Source organism: Dermacentor variabilis, chromosome 9, assembly GCF_050947875.1.
Source record: "Dermacentor variabilis isolate Ectoservices chromosome 9, ASM5094787v1, whole genome shotgun sequence".
Classification (NCBI taxonomy): domain Eukaryota; kingdom Metazoa; phylum Arthropoda; class Arachnida; order Ixodida; family Ixodidae; genus Dermacentor; species Dermacentor variabilis.
Genome location: NC_134576.1, coordinates 46,453,576 through 46,470,001, shown reverse-complemented (window position 1 = coordinate 46,470,001; position 16,426 = coordinate 46,453,576). Strand labels below are relative to the sequence as shown.

The window sequence follows — 16,426 nt, the reverse complement described above, 5'->3', positions numbered from 1 at the left end:
CGTCGGAGTTGGGCGCGAGCTAAAGCTTCCTCTTAAACAATTTGTCTGGGGATCAAATACATGAATAATAACTCCACTGTCATTGCTAAAGATGCTGCAAACAAATTCTTGAATGCTACGCACTGTCAAAACAAGTAAAATGTATTTTTCCATAAAATAATATACTTGTATGTGCCAAAGATTGTTCCCAAAATAACCGATATCAATGCTTCCATGTTTTTTTCTCTATTTAATAAGTAAATAAAATATCACACGAACTTTAGAAATACATCAGTTCGAAACCAGCAAAGCAGTGCATGCCGCTGATATGAAAAATGTAAAGGCAATGAAATGAACAAATTGAAGACGAATATGTTAATGAAACTTTGTCATTCGAGAACCTTGTTTAGATTCTTGTACATATGCAACGGCCAGTGAAAAATCTCAATGATGCTGTCATTTGTTACAATGTATTACGCAGGAGCAGCCGTCACCAGTCGCGTAGCGTGAGTAATTGCACCGAAATTATAGTCGCAACAGAGAGCACGTATAAAAAGCAGGAGTTCTGCAAAATACGTGAGGGTGAGTCAAATGAAAGTGAACCAATGCGAATATATGACAAACGGGGTACTTCATTTAAAAGTAGTCTCCATGAGCATTTAGACATTTGTCCCATTGACTAAGGAGTCGCGTGATTTGCCTCTCATTAAACTTCTTGGGTTGCTGCTTCAAAAAGTCTGAAACTGACTCTTTCACGTCATCATCCGACACGAATCTGGTTTGCTTGAGCTGTTTGGCGGATGTTGCAGCATTTCCCACTTGAACATTGACAGTTTTGTATTAATCACATAAGAGACGTGGGGACGGCATTGTCGTGGAACAAGATGACTCCATTCGTCAATTTTCCACGTAGTTTGTTCTTGATTGTGACACGCAGCCGATCTGGTGTTTTACAATAACAAAAAATAGATAGTCTCTCAAGATTTAGCAAATGCTATCAGTAATGGCCCCTGACGATCGAAAAAAAAAAAAAAAAAGAGGTGAACAACACCTTTCAGGTGGAAATGACAGCCTTTCCTTTTTTGGAGGTGGGGAATTCCAATGTTTCCACTGTAAGCTTTGCTGTCGTGTTTCAGGTTCGTAGAAGTGGCACCATGGTTCGTCCCCGATCACAAGCGGGACAAGAAGTCGTCCCGCTGAACTTCGTCTTCTGGCCGTAGATCAAAATCTTGGGCAACCATTGCGCACACAAGAGCGGATAACCGAGATGTTCATGAATTATGGCGTGAACCGAACCGTGACTGATATTCACACGCTCTGCCAGTTCATCGATGCTTATCTTCCGTTCTTGTCTCATCAGTTCATCAACCTTTGTAGTTTTGTTAGGTGTGATTGCACGATGGTTTTGGCCCGGTCTTGGATCGTTTTTGCAACTTTCACATCCTTCTTTGAATCGTTTGCTCGAACGCTTCACAGTGGCCAATTAATGCAATGTTCAACGTACACGGCAGCCATACGGCGACTAATTTCTTTTTGGGAAATACCTTCAGCTGTCAAAAACCTCAGGGCGCCACGCTGCTCAACTTCTAGAGCGTCCATTATATCGCACAACCATGTTCAACCCAATGCATGAGAGCATTAAACAACCTTGATACTCACACCTGCGTGTCACTTTTGTAATAGAGAGATGCCTCTGTGTCATGTCACGTGCATGCCTCGCAGCGAATGGACCGAACAATTATTGCGCGGGGTTGGTAGGGTCACTTTCATTTTACTCGCCTTCGTACATTATAAATGCAAAGATACAATGGAATATACAAATGCGAAGATACAGCTTGATAAAAGGGAAAAAAGTTTCACTGGAAACAAAGCTCACTGCACGTATACACAAAACCCCGCAACAAGATATTTAAATATATGTATAAGTCTCCAATAAATCTACATATGTAAAAAAAGTCACTGTATACAATGCGTCAAACAAGGCAAATAAACATGTTGCGCAATCAGAGATTCACAGAATCCTAGATCCTACCCCATTCTATTCCCTCCCCCCCAATGTATCGGATGCGAAGGAAGGCGGCGCGCATGCTCCCCGCTTAGCTCTTTTGCGCACACAAGACTGAGCGACCATCGTCGTCTCACCCATTCCAGCCCTCCATGCCTTTCCCTACGCTTTCGCTCGCACATACAGCATGTGGCGCGCAGTCACGATGTTATCGCCCTTGGACTTTATACGAAACATGAGGGCGACGGTGATGGCGGAATGCGCCTGGAGTGTCCATATAATTGCTATCGCAATACTATATAATAAGACTTTCCGGCAACTGAAGCGTCCCGTGGCCCATTACTGTCCGCAAAAGAAGAAGTAACAAAATCGAACTTTCACAATACAACAGTTCGCTGCGGCACAGCAATGTATTTTTTTTTCTTTTCTGGGGCCGGGGCACCGAAATGAAAGAAAAAGCACGAAGTATGTTGGCCACAATCAAATGCCTAGTTTGGGCACCTAATGTAGCTACCGAAAGAATATAGAAGAAAACGTTAGACGCTTGGTCCACCGAGAACCATATGCGTACTGCTCAGTATCCTACACTGGCGAGACAAGACTTTCTGGAGAGGTTGCGCTCAAGCGAACGCAGTGCGTCGAGTCCCCACAGTGATGGCAGTGAGTGATGATAGTTTCTTTTTCTCGTCTGCTAGCCAGAAAGTGCCCAAAACTCTGCCAGGCGAAAATCCACTCGGCCAGATAAAAGCGAACGCGCACCGAAGTGCGCCGCACGGTGGTCGGGGTAACACCAGTTTGTATAGGTGTTGTGGGGTCTCTCACACCCGTACTCTTGGGACAAAGGAACGACAACACAGTAGTGCAAACAATCACAAGGGCATTTATGGCACCTTTCATAGATCAGTGCCTGCTAGCCGAGTTGCTATCCACAAAACATGCCGATGGGCGCGCGACAAATCTAGAAGTCTGACTCACCGCGACCGGAAGCGAGCGAGTATGTTCGCCCCATGCTGGATCCCAACGCCTGGTCCTTCGCGTGTATGGTCACGCGAATAGTGGCGCGTTCGAAGGCGGCCACGCGAGGCGGTCTCGCAGAAGCATCGGTCGGCGGCGCGCGGGATGTCCACGCCGCGCGCCGTCCCGCCGGGGAAGAGGGTCGCTCCACGTGCGGCACGGCACGTCCGTGCTGCTTGCTGTCTCGACCCCCAAGAGAGCAAGCGCCTTCCCTTCGGCGCCCAGGTAACCTCGCCTGTCGGCGGCGTTAGCAGCGCAACACTCGCGCCATCTCTCGCACTGCGCTTCAACCACATCGACTGCCGCTGACGTCACGCAGGCCATGCGGCGAAGTGGGATTACAGGAGACGCGCTATGCAGAAAAAACATCAGGGGACGCGCGAGAGTCGCGCATCCCCACATCCCCCCAACCTTAAATCACTACATATTCCGGCGAAACATTTCACACAGTCTAACATCAACACGTGCTTCGTGAACAAGGTGGTACATGCAACAGTGGCTGCGCCGGGGAAATGTCCACACGCTGTCCATAGCATGCGAGCCGACATTGTCCTTGGGTGCACCGCTGGCGTCCGCCGGTCACAGCGGCAGCTTTGCAGACTCGACGGCACGATGCCAGGCCAGGACTCCGGAGACGACGACGCAGTAGTCAGTACGAACAAGCGTCGCTCGCGCCGACGCGCCCTGCTGGGAAGAGCCGCCGTAGCTGTCGCTGACCGCCAGCTCTTTTGTCCGCCACCGAGGGTTGTGAGCTGGATGCAGGAGGCCGCCGAAGTCGCCGCGCCGAACTGGTCACAGCATCACCATCGCCCGGGGTGGCTCGATCGTAGTCCGGGGCAGCAGCGCAGACGATGTGCAGGTGACGGCAAACCAGGGGTGACTCCAATCACGCTGCGTAAACTCAACACACTCGGCAAACACTAAAGTAGTGCAAGGGAGAGGAATTATGCATGCGCATTGCCCACGTGGTACGATGTTCAACTCGGCTAGCAAAAGATAGGGCAGCTACTCAGATGCTAAGTTCACGTGAACGAAGCTCGCTTTCTTGAGTCGAACGAGTAATTTCAATTCGTGCGAGGCTAACTAGAATGAGGGAAGCGAATTGCAACACCTCAACGCCACGGTCCACCAGGTTGTGTCCCTCCACGTGCGACAGGCAGCTTCGTAAAGCCTTAGGCCTAAAGCGTCGCTACCCTGACAACAACCGGCATCCTAAACAACACCCAAAATGGGCGCAAAACAGGCAGCCGCGAGGAGACGTTAGCTCTGTGAGGTGGTCCTACTCCGCTCGGTGCACGCAGCATCCGAGTTGATGGCGCCCGCCGTCCCAGACGGTGTCGGAGCGCCCGGTGCCAGGCCGCAATACTAGTCAGCCCGTAGTGGCACCCGTGGCCCGCGGCCACCCGGCTTCCAGAGCCGCGACTTCATCAGAGTCAAAGAGATAGGAGAAGCTATTTACATGAGAAATTCGAACCACCCACGAGGCTTCCGTACTCACTCGCTTCAGGCTTGCGACTGCTCCGCGGGCGCTCAGCCTCGCTCTCCAAGGATGCAGACCATGTTGCTCTCGTACTGACGAATGTCATTAAAAAAACACTTGCGAAAAGGCTTAGCATGTTGACATGTTCAAACACACTACAGCCACCATCACCTCGCTCAAGAAAGCACGCCGCCGACGCCAGCGATCAAAATTCACACTAGGCCTACGCTTCGGTTCAAACAAAGGTTTCGAACGAAGCAAAACTGTTAAAACTATCGTCCGATGCCCCAAGAGGTCCACGTTGGGCAGCCAGATGTAGGGTCTCTCACACCCGTACTCTTGGGACAAAGGAACGACAACACAGTAGTGCAAACAATCACAAGGGCATTTATTGCACCTTTCATAGATCAGTGCCTGCTAGCCGAGGTGCTATCCACAAAACATGCCGATGGGCGCGCGACAAATCTAGAAGTCTGACTCACCGCGACCGGAAGCGAGCGAATATGTTCGCCCCATGCTGGATCCCAACGCCTGGTCCTTCGCGTGTATGGTCACGCGAATCGTGGCGCGTTCGAAGGCGGCCACGCGAGGCGGTCTCGCAGAAGCATCGGTCGGCGGCGCGCGGGATGTCCACGCCGCGCGCCGACCCGCCGGGGAAGAGGGTCGCTCCACGCGCGGCACGGCACGTCCGTGCTGCTTGCTGTCTCGACCCCCAAGAGAGCAAGCGCCTTCCCTTCGGCGCCCAGGTAACCTCGCCTGTCGGCGGCGTTAGCAGCGCAACACTCGCGCCATCTCTCGCACTGCGCTTCAACCACATCGACCGCCGCTGACGTCACGCAGGCCACGCGGCGAAGTGGGATTACAGGAGACGCGCTATGCGGGAAAAACATCAGGGGACGCGCGAGAGTCGCGCATCCCCACAGTGTTCTGTGGTAATACCAAAAAAACTCATGCGCTCTGGCTGCCTCTGGCAGCCCGCGGGTAGGGTAGCGAGGACAAAAAAATTGAAGAGGCTCAATGTGTCCTCGCGAATAATAGTCGAAGTAGAAAAAATAAATAAGCACGTAGTTACCTTAGCTGACTTTAGAGTTTGACATGGATGCTTTGGTGTAGGCGAAAAAAAAAATATATATATATATGTGTTGGTATTTTTTATGTTTCATGATGGCACGAATGAACCACCGCAACGCTTCATCTCATCCGACCTCGCTGCTGGCTTTGTCAACTTGTCTGATAGTGTGTTGATTTGGATTGTCTCGTATTGTCAAATGTAAGACTTTAGAAACGTCAATGCACCTTTGGCGTCCAATATTTGTAGTAACATCCAACCCACAAAGTTCCGCAATTGAAAATCTAAAGCACAACTTTGGGAATGTCAATGCACCTTTCACATCACTACTTCATGAGAACTTTATACCCATAAATTTCGGAATCGACATCCATGCGCCGCGTAGATTGCGCGGCCTGCGCAAGATGCTGTGGCGAGCCCGTTCGCCATCAAAACACCCTTGAAACATTGTGCTCGGATGGGGCTGCTTGGTGTTATGTGACTCCCGGTGCACGGACGCTGCCGCGAAGTCCAGCCCGAAATCAGCGCGAAATCAGTTCGCGCTGAAATGTCTTTCCGAGCGTGAAAAAGACATTCTAAAGAAAATTCAGAAGGATTTCTGGCACCGGGGATTGCTTAGGTGGGCGGTGCATGAACATCACGAAAAAATTTCGGAGGAGGGGGGCTGAAGCCCCTAAGCCCCCCCCCCCCCTGGCTACGTCCCTGGTGGTTATGCATTTATAAATATACCTCCAAGCACATATTGCATTGCCGAAGGAAAAAAACATCTAGTCATGGAGCAGAATACAGCACTTATACAATGCTAGCAATGCAGACAGTAGTGTGGAAGCAAAATGAAACACTTGATCTCAGCTAAAAAGAATATATTTAGGAGACGAAAAAAAAATATAGTATGTCAGTCATTGGCTATTCTGGCACAAAAAAATATGTGAACAAATGGCACAAAAAAAAAAGACAATTATCAGTTATGGCACAAAATCACAAGGAGGTTTCAGTGCTGGATGCATGCGAAATGAATGAATACGCAACTGTTGCAGCAACTGACTAAGTTCGCAATTAATTCAAGAAGAGTGGCAAGTTGTGAATAAGTTTACCGCATGAAAGTTGGCAGTGATAGACTTTACGGAAACAACACTCCAGACATAAGATTACTGCAGAGGGATGGATATGGTACTATGGCAAGCTACATTTCCCTGCCATCACATTTTATGTGTGATGACATATTGCGGTTGTTGCAATAGAAATTGCAAACTGATAGTCATTGCTGTGTTTCAAGTTTTCGTCTAGTCTTCACAATGCTCCCTTGCCACAAAAATCAAGAGATTGCATTCACCTGTGCTTCAACCATTTGCTCAGAAACTAACTCGACCACTGGTTCAAGAAGTGGCTCAAGAAGTGGCTCAAGAATTGGCTCAGGAACTGGCTCAGGAACGGGCTCAGGAACGGGCTCAGGAACTGGCTCAGGAGCTGCACAACAGAAACATGACAATGTCACTCGATGGGTTCGTATCCCCTTATCTGCAACCTGGTCATAATGCTAAATGTGTCTGTGCAGCTACAAGTAAAAATTTTCCCTGTAACTGCTTGTGGACAAAGCCTTGGGGACACAAAAAGAGCAACACTAAACCAGTTCAGTAAATAATGTAAAGTACCATTTTCAACACTCTATATTTACATTAATTTGATAAGAAATATGTTGGTTACTAGTGAAATAAGAAAAAAAATTCCACTCTCGGAAGGTGGATGACCAACAAAGACAACATAACACAGAGGTGACGCAGAATTTCGTACAAAAATATGAACATATTTACTGTCCCTTTCGGTGGTAATCGTGACGATAGGTATGCCCACATTCTCGTATCACCTCTGTTATTGAATGCATCCATCAAGTAAGGCAATGAATGGCTCATACCCCCTTAAGCAATAGTTCATTTCATCGTAATAAAAAAAATTTAACGCAGCCTCCCATTACGATGACAGAAGAGAAATGAAATTCTGCGCTGCAATGATGAGCGGCAACGGAGCCAGCTGTGGACGAGGACAAACGCGCAAGCACAGGCATGAGCGTGTTCGAGTGGTTGCGCCGAGGAGCACAAATGAGCCAGCTGTGGAAGAAGACAACGATGCTCGAGCCATTGCTAACGATGATAGCTGTTGATGATTATGACAATAGTTACTTCTTGCCAATGAATAGCTCATACCCCATTAAACAGTGAGCGGCAACAGAGCCGGCTGTGGAAGGAGACGACGACAAACGCACGAGCATAGGCCCGTGCACGTTCGTGCGGTTGCATCGACGACCACAAATCAGCCAGCTGTGGAAAAAAAACGACGCTGCTTGGCCATTGCTGATGATGATAGTTGCTGATGGTAATGATGACGGTTCCTTCTTGCCAATGAATATCAGCTCATACACACTAGAGGGACATTAGAGGCAAATATTAAGTCAAGCTAAGGTGGTAGATCGGTGCTCGAGAATCTCTAAGGCGTCGATATTATGGCGAATAGAGCCTTAATAATCGAGAAATTAAGGTAAATGCAGGCCATGATTAGAAACTCCCCCGGGAAATTCAAGTACTTGCCCGAATGCCGAAAGCACTCTTCAGTTAAATTCTGTACCTAGTGCTGAACCACTCGTTGCAAAAAACATCCTTGTATTGTAAGACGAAATAAAATGCCACTCGTCCAGTTCTACTTCATTTGTAGGGAAAAAAAAAGAAAGAACTGATTGAATTTGCCCTTGAAAATGACACGGGCACACACAAAGTTTCGTTTTCGCTCGACTTCGCACCGCCCACGCTTTCACGTTGCAGTTGTTTCGTTATCGGGTAGTGCTTCACTGGTTTTATTGGCTCGCAACACTCGCACAAACTGTAAGTAGCAGAGAATTCAACTTCCATGTGATGTCGCGGGATACCCAAACGATCCATGCCATTTGACCAAAAAGCAGCTGCAAATCCATCGCTCTGTCTTGGCCCCATACCGCCGTCTGTCGGGCGCCTTTTAATTACCGATGGCAGCAAAGAGTGGCAATGGCGTATGGAACGTCACCATTCCCCCGGTTGAGTGGCAGGAGACTTAAATTTCGAAAAAGGTGTTCGAACAGTTCAGAAGCAATTTGCTCACAAACTAGGCCTTTTCTTAGCCCGAAACAAGTGTTGCGAGGTTTCTGTAATGGCATTTAAACAGTCCGCGTCAACTTCGTATTTGCCTTTAGTCTCCCTTCAAGCAAGTGCTGCAACGGAGTCTGCTGCAGAAGACGACGACGGCAATGAACGCGTGGGCAATGAGAACCATAAGAGGCAACATCTGCCTCGTAACAAAACACAGTAAAAACGAAACACTACTGCGAAACTCGTCCTGAAAAAAAAGAAGAAAGAAATTGCATCACAGCTGCGACTTGCAGTGAATGACACAAGAGGCACACAATACACCGTGAGGCACCTCTTCCAAACGCTTCTCGGTAGAAACGCTTGCCTCTCAAAAGACATGTTGCAGCAAGCAAGTGACGCCCCCCAGGCATAATGTTAGTCCGCCGCCAGGCTCGTTGGCCTGCTAAAGCTCGGCAGGCAACATTGGTCACCGCACCACAATAAACACCGACGAGCACGGCTGCTCGCCGGTCAGTCATCGTTCAGCACCACCACGCTGCGGAGCGTCCGTCTATCGGAGGGTGCCTCGAGCCCTCCCTTGTTCACGAGCCCGGGTGGATCATGACACTGGTGATGAGTACCTACGAAGCATCCCACGCCGCCGCAAGCGGCGAAACACCGCTCCCCGTCGCTGTCGCCATGCCGCTGTACGGAAGGCTCGAGCCGTTTGAGGGAGATGGGTCCGCCTGGCAAATTTACGAGGAGCAAGTCCACGTGTTCTTCCGGGCAAACGACACACCCGAGGCCAAACAGCGGGACATTTTCCTGGCCAGCTGCGGGACCCGCGTCTTCAGCCTCTTGCTCGACCTTCTCAAGCCAGCCAGGCCGCACGTTAAGACGCTGGGTGAGCTGCTTGCCATACTGCGCTCGCATTTTAACCCAGCACCGTCCACTCTAATGGAGCGTTTCTGCTTCAACAACTGGAGCCGCCGGGAGGGAGAGATACTGGGGCAATTCGTTGCTGCGCTATGAGGGTTAGCGAGTGCCTGCGCCTTCGAGGACCAACTGGACTCGCTGCTTTGGGACCGTTTCGTCTGCGGAATCAACAACCCTGCCATGCAGCCGTGATTCCTGGAGCTTCCCGACCCGTCGCTGGACGCCGCCGTGAAGGCAGCGCTGGCAATGGAAGCTGCCGCCAAGGACGCCGGCGAGATTGCTCGTGCGACTGGCTCACCGTCGGCGGAAGCGCGGTGAACGAGTTGGCGACAAAGGGCAATACCTGCGGTCGCTGTGGTGGTGCCCACTCCCCCTCACAGTGCCAGTTCTCTCGAGCACAATGCTTTATGTGCGGGAAAACTGGGCACCTGGCACGTGTATGCCGAAGGGAGAGGACGAACAGCAAACAGCAGCAGCAGCCTGATTAAAGCCCAGGTACAACACAAGCCTGCGGCCAGGGTAGCCGTCGCAAGGGTACATGGCGGAGGCATGCGGCAGCAAGCTGAAGTGCTTCCTCGGCCAGGCTCCACGTCGTGGCCGAGGACCCATCGATTTTCGACATGTGGCACACAGGCTTTGTACCGTCGTCTGTGCCGCCATACATGCTGACCGTCTTAATCTGCGGGCACCACATTTCCATGGAGCTGGACACAGGGGCCAGCGTGTCTGTAATGGCCGGGAAGCTCTTCAAGCGTACTTTCCCCGGCGTGTCTGTCGAGGCTTCGGGCGTGATGCTGCGCAGCTACTCCGGGCAACTCTCCCAGGTCCAGGGTAAGGCACAGGTCAGCGTTCGCTTTGGCGACAGGGAGGCAACCCTTCCCCTTTACTTAACGAAGGGTTCGTCGCCGACACTGCTGGGCCGAAACTGGATTCATGCACTGGGCGTTCGTCTGCCAGAGTACCAGGAAGCCAGCCTGCATGTGGTGCAAGACGTCCCCAGCCTCCTGACAGAGTTCAAGTCCCTCTTCCAGCGAGGGGTGGGCACATTTGCCGGCACGACGGCTGGCATCTATGTACCTGAGGGAGCCCGGCCACGTTTTTTCAAGCCTCGCCCATGCCGTTCGCCCTGAAGGACGGGGTCACCCAGGAGCTGCAGCGGTTACAGCGAGAGGGCATCCGTCTATCGGAGGGTGCCTCGAGCCCTCCCTTGTTCACGAACCCTGGTGGATCGTGACACATGTGCCACTTGTGTGAGTGACAAGCATTATCCCCACACAACCATATTCCATGGCACTTGCAGTGCTGGAACAGCCATTTGACCTCCTCGTGCAGGCAGAAATCCGATTTGGCGCAGTTTCCGACATCCATCCGTATACCGGATATAATGCCCAATAAATACAACCGAGCCTGCTTTAGTTGCATCCATGAGTCATTCGGGCTTGAAATTGCAAAACTAGTGTCAATGATTTTTAATACAGTTACTTTCCATGTGCATGCATCCTGATATAAGGCTGCTTCTACGATTTGGACTTGCACTGCGCATTCTGTGGGCTTTAAACGAGAAATACAAAAGTTTGCGGAACTCTGAAGGGCATGCCAAGAAGGCCACATCCTAGGACACGCACGACTAAACTCAAGTTAGAGTGGAGATGTCCAGATGCTCTCGTAATGTTCACAATTTCTCCTGCATTACAGCGCCATAGAACATCTGAAAGCTTATTAAATTAAAATCCTAGAATCTGCTCTACCGCTTGTGCAGGATTGCAAAGAAGGTCCTCCCTCACAATTAATTCATACGTCAGAAGTTGAACAGACGTATTACGGGACATTCTTGAAGTCACACCACCAACAACTGTGCTAATCAATGCGTGACCGGACACTATCATAGGCTTTTTTTTTTGATCCAGCACCTTCCTTGAGTGAGCTCCGTGCCATGCTATAGAGTATCGAACTGCAGCATGAACTGCAAAAAAGCACTACAGCGGCAGTACATTAAAACTTGTGCCAAATATAAATACAGCAAAACGTGAAAACAGTAAATTTAGAACCAACAGCATCGGTTATAACTGTGACTGTGGCCATTCCATTGATTTCCAGGACGATGGTGATGATCACAATGACGGTGTACTACAGGTTTGGGTTTAAGTTTTATTAACGAGGCAGCAGCAACACACGAAGGCTTTTTGTTCTTGTGCTTCACTTGGCACAAGCTTGGCAGAATTTTCTGCCAAGACGTTGTTTTCGAGCAGGATGGCGTAAAGTATCACTCTTGGTGCAGTTTAGTGCAGTTGGCACAGCTGTCCCGCCACTGCGCTTGCTGTAGCTCTTTCCTTTTGGTATTTGCAAAATGCACTTCAGCAAAACAGATGTCGGGCAAGTTTGTATACTGAAAAGTGGTTTCCTGGACTCCTGGCTGTTGCTGCACCCGAAAGTTTATCTCCTGGGCATTTTTCCCCCGCTTTAATGAATTACAGTAAAGCTTCTAAATGTCCAAAACGACACAAATTACAAAAATAATTTATGTCGATCGCTGGCACACGTAGCGACTGCAACCGGTTGCTTTATCTACGCATGTACACTGCGATACGGCTTAAATCATGTGGGGATGCGCGACTCACGCGCGTCCCCAGATATCTTGTTTTCCCCCATCTCCTGCAATCCCGCTTTGCCGCGTGGCCTGCGTGACGCCTGCGGCGGTCGATGTGGTTGAAGCGCAGCGCGAGAGATGGCGCGAGTGTTGCGCTGCTACCGGCGGGGTTACTTGGGTGCGGGAGCGGAAGGCGCTCTCTCTTGGATTAGGGATAGCAAGCGGTACGGACGTGCTGTGCCGCGCGTGTGCCGACCCATGCTTCTGCGAGACCGTCTCGCGTGGCCGCCCTGGAATGCGCCACCGTTCGCGTGACAGTACGCACGAACGACCAGGCGTTGAGATCCAGCATAGGGCGAACATATTCGCTTGCTATCCGGTCGCGGTGAGTCGGACTTCTAGATTTGTCGCGCGCCCATCGGCTTGTTTTGGGGATAGCAACTCGGCTAGCAGGCATTGATCTATGAAAGGTGCAATAAATGCCCTTGTCATTGTTTGCACTACTGTGTTGTCGTTCCTTTGTCCCAATAGCACGGAGGAGAATCCCACATCTGGCGCCCAACGTGGGGCTCTTGGGGCATCGGACGATAGATTTAAGTTTTGCTTCGTTCGAGACCTTTGTTTGAACCGAAGCGTAGGGCTAGCATGGATTTTGATTGCTAGCGTTGGCGGCGTGCTTTCTTGAGAGAGGCGACGGTGGCCGTAGTGTGTTTGAACATGTCAACATACTAAGCCTTTTCGCAAGTGTTTTTTTAATCACATTCATCGGTACGCGAGCCACGTGGTCTGCATCCTGGGAGAGCGAGACTTAACGCCTGCGTAGCCTTGGCAAGCCTGAAGCGAGTGAGTACGGAAGCCTCGTGGGTGGTCTGAATTTCTTATGTAAATAGCTTCTCCTATCTCTTTGACTCTGATGAAGTTGCGGCTCTGGGAGCCGGGTGGCCGCGGGCCACGGGTGCCACTACGGGCTGACTGGTATTGCGGCCTGGCACCGGGCGCTCCGACACCGTCTGGGACGGTGGGCGCAGCCAACTCGGATGCGGTGTGCACCGAGCGGAGTAGGACCACCTCACAGAGCTGACGTTTCCTCGCGGCTGCCTGTTTTGCGGTCATTTTGGGTTGTTTTGGATGCCGGTTGTTGTCAGGGTAGCGACGCTTTAGGCCTAAGGCTTTACGGAGCTGCCTGTCGCACGTGGAGGGACACAACCTGGTGGACCGTGGCGTTGAGGTGTTGCACTTTGCTTCCCTCATTCTAGTTAGCCTCACACAAATTGAAATTACTCGTTCGACTCAAGGAAGCGAGCTTCGTTCACATAACTTAGCATCTGAGTAGCTGCCCAATCTTGTGCTAGCCGAGTTGAACATCGTACCACGTGGGCAATGCGCATGCAGAATTCCTCTCCCTTACACTACATTAGTGTTTGCCGAGTGTGTTGAGTGTACGCAGCGTGATTGGAGTCACCCCTGGCTTGCTGTCACCTGCACATCGTCTGCGCTGCTGCCCCGGACTACGATGGAGCCACCCCGGGCGATGGTGATGCTGTGGCCATTTCGGCGCAGCGACTTCGGCGGCGTCCTGCATACAGCTCACAACCCCGGGCGACGGACAAAAGAGCCGGCGGTCACCGACAGCTACGGCGGCTCTTTCCAGCAGGGCGTGTCGGCGCGAGCGACGCTTGCTCGTACCGACTACTGCGTTGTCGTCTCTGGAGTCCTGGCCTGGAATCGTGCTGTCGAGTCAGAAAAGCTGCTGCTGTGACCGGCGGACGCCAGCGGTATACCCAGGGACAATGTGGGCTCGCATGTTATGGACAGCGTGTGGACATTTCCTCAGCACGGCCACTGTTGCATGTACTATCTTGTCCGCGAAGCACAGTTTGATGTTAGACCGTGTTACATGTCTCACCGGAATATGTAGTGATTTAAGGTTGGGGGGATGTGGGGATGCGTGACTCACACGTGTCCCCAGATATCTTGTTTTCCCCCATCTCCTGCAATCCCGCTTCGCCGCGTGGCCTGAGTGATGCCTGCGGCGGTCGATGTGGTTGACGCGCAGCGTGAGAGATGGTGCGAGTGTTGAGCTGTTACCGGCGAGGTTACTTGGGTGCGGGAGCGGAAGGCGCTCTCTCTTGGATTCGGGATAGCAAGCGGTACGGACGTGGCGTGCCGCGTGTGCGCGGACCCATGCTTCTGCGAGACCGTCTCGCGTGGCCGCCTTGGAATGTGCCACCGTTTGCATGACAGTACGTGCGAACGACCAGGTGTTGGGGTCCAGCATGGGGTGAACATATTCGCTCGCTCTCCGGTCGCGGTGAGTCGGACTTCTAGATTTGTCGCGTGCCCATCGGCATGTTTTGGGGATAGCAACTCGGCTAGCAGGCATTGATCTATGAAAGGTGCAATAAATGCCCTTGTGATTGTTTGCACTACTGTGTTGTCGTTCCTTTGTCCCAAGAGCATGGAGGAGAATCCCACAACCATTCGTGGCAAGAATTGATGACGTGACGGTAACCAGCCACTTGGCAGCGAAGAGAAAAGGGTTGCGATACATTCCAAGTTCCAGTCACTTTAACGGAATGCTCCGGATTACGTGTTTCATCTCAATTACGCCTTGCCCTCTGCACTTACTGGTCACTAGTACTGAGAATCCAGCTTCACCCGTAGTCAATGTGACAAACAGAGCTTCATTAAATACCATAAATCTGTCTTGCTCCATCTAAATCACAGAATCATGTTGTGCACTGTTATTATTCTTAGTTGCGGCTTACATTTGGCAGGACGCATCTGAGCAGCTGGAAAGCATCACATGTACAGTTAAACCTCAATGCAACAAAGTAGGTAAAATCGGCAATTTGCTTCATTATATTGAAACTGGAACATAAACACAAGTAAGTATAGTTGCTGATTGTTCTTTTTTACAAGAAAAGGGGCCGCAGAGTTTTCCAATTTATTGGGCAATTGAAAAAAGAAAATTTGAATGAGAAAACAATTCATTTTGATGAATTTGGGAATCAGCGACGAATGATAAGGTTTCATGCCACTTCGACAATATCTTTACGCAGGAGATACGAATTAAGCGAAGCCAGCCATGCTTTCCCAGACACACAAAAGCGCCGGCAGCAAGTGCCCTTCGCTCCAATGGGTCATTGAAATTCGAGATTACGCAACCTTCAGTACTAAACGCATGGGAAGACAGCTTACAAGATGCCATGCCATCTCGGCAGGCCCCCTCTTTGCAGCAGATTATCTCTAAACCAGGATGTGCGACTACGTATGTGCTCAGCCAGGCTTACAGCCATGCGCAGTAACGGCTGAGAAGCGCGCCAACTTACGCCCCGCCCTGGCCCTAGAGTGCGCGATCTCACGTTACCGCGAGCTCACTTCCCTCCCCCTCTTCCCCTTTGCTCGCGCGGGGAGGCAGCACTCATGCTTGAAGCCACTATCTTTCTTTATTACCCTTGCACACTTTCACTCGCACCTAAAGTATAAAGTGCACAGGGCACGATAGGGTCTTATCGCACTTCGACTGTATATGGAACATGATGCGTCTTCACTATGGCGATTGCTCTTGTCGAACCACAAACGATTTCAGAGGTCCGTTTGCAAGCAGCCGTTTGTAATTCAATCATTTGACCATCCGTATCTGCAGAGGTTTCCATATAATGTCTCAGCGTTCCTTTGCTGCTGAAGCAAAATTTCGTTTTATCGAAATCGCGTACAAACACACTTCGTCATATTGAAGCTCTAATTACATGGTGTTCTATGGACAAGAGGTTAAGAAAAGTTACGTACTTCGTTATATCGAGAATTTCGTTATATCAAGGTTTAACTGTATATGCGCTGTTACGATGGGCCTACAGGAATACTGCTCTGCAAAGCTATCTCAGCCCACTGCAGGTACTTCGATCGACCCAGGGGGGGGGGCATCCTTCAGAGAACCGGTGAAGACGACAGCGCTAACCGACCATGAACTTCCTTCAGAGAACTGGAGACTACGGCAACGTTAATCCACCATGCGCCTTCTTCGGAGAGTTGGCAACGGCAGCAGGCCTGGCCACGTTTGGCAGACCGTGTATTGTTGGTCGATTTGCCATGGTCTTCATGGTCTATTAGCAGCAAGAAAGCTTCTCTAACAAAAGGGTGTTTTGCGGTGAGTTTCCTCGGGCCCCAGGATTCGTCCCAGTCTGTCGACACTCGTGGCGACTACTGGAGAAAGCCAGCTCTGGAATTAAAAGGCGCCGGCTGGGGCAAGCGTGACCATTTG

General features: G+C 50.6%; 1 protein-coding gene across 2 annotated transcripts in view; it reads right to left on the bottom strand.

Annotated features, from left to right (window-relative positions):
* LOC142592657 (uncharacterized) overlaps positions 1 to 16,426 on the bottom strand; it is a 148,420-nt gene that overhangs the window by 35,773 nt on the left and 96,221 nt on the right. For both annotated transcript variants that reach the window (XR_012830760.1, XM_075704224.1), the window contains exon 13: positions 6,881 to 7,014. Coding sequence is in view for 1 of the 2 variants with exons in the window: in XM_075704224.1 (XP_075560339.1) it covers positions 6,881 to 7,014 (134 nt within the window). In the remaining variant the exon portion in view is untranslated. The remainder of the gene's footprint in view (positions 1 to 6,880; positions 7,015 to 16,426) is intronic.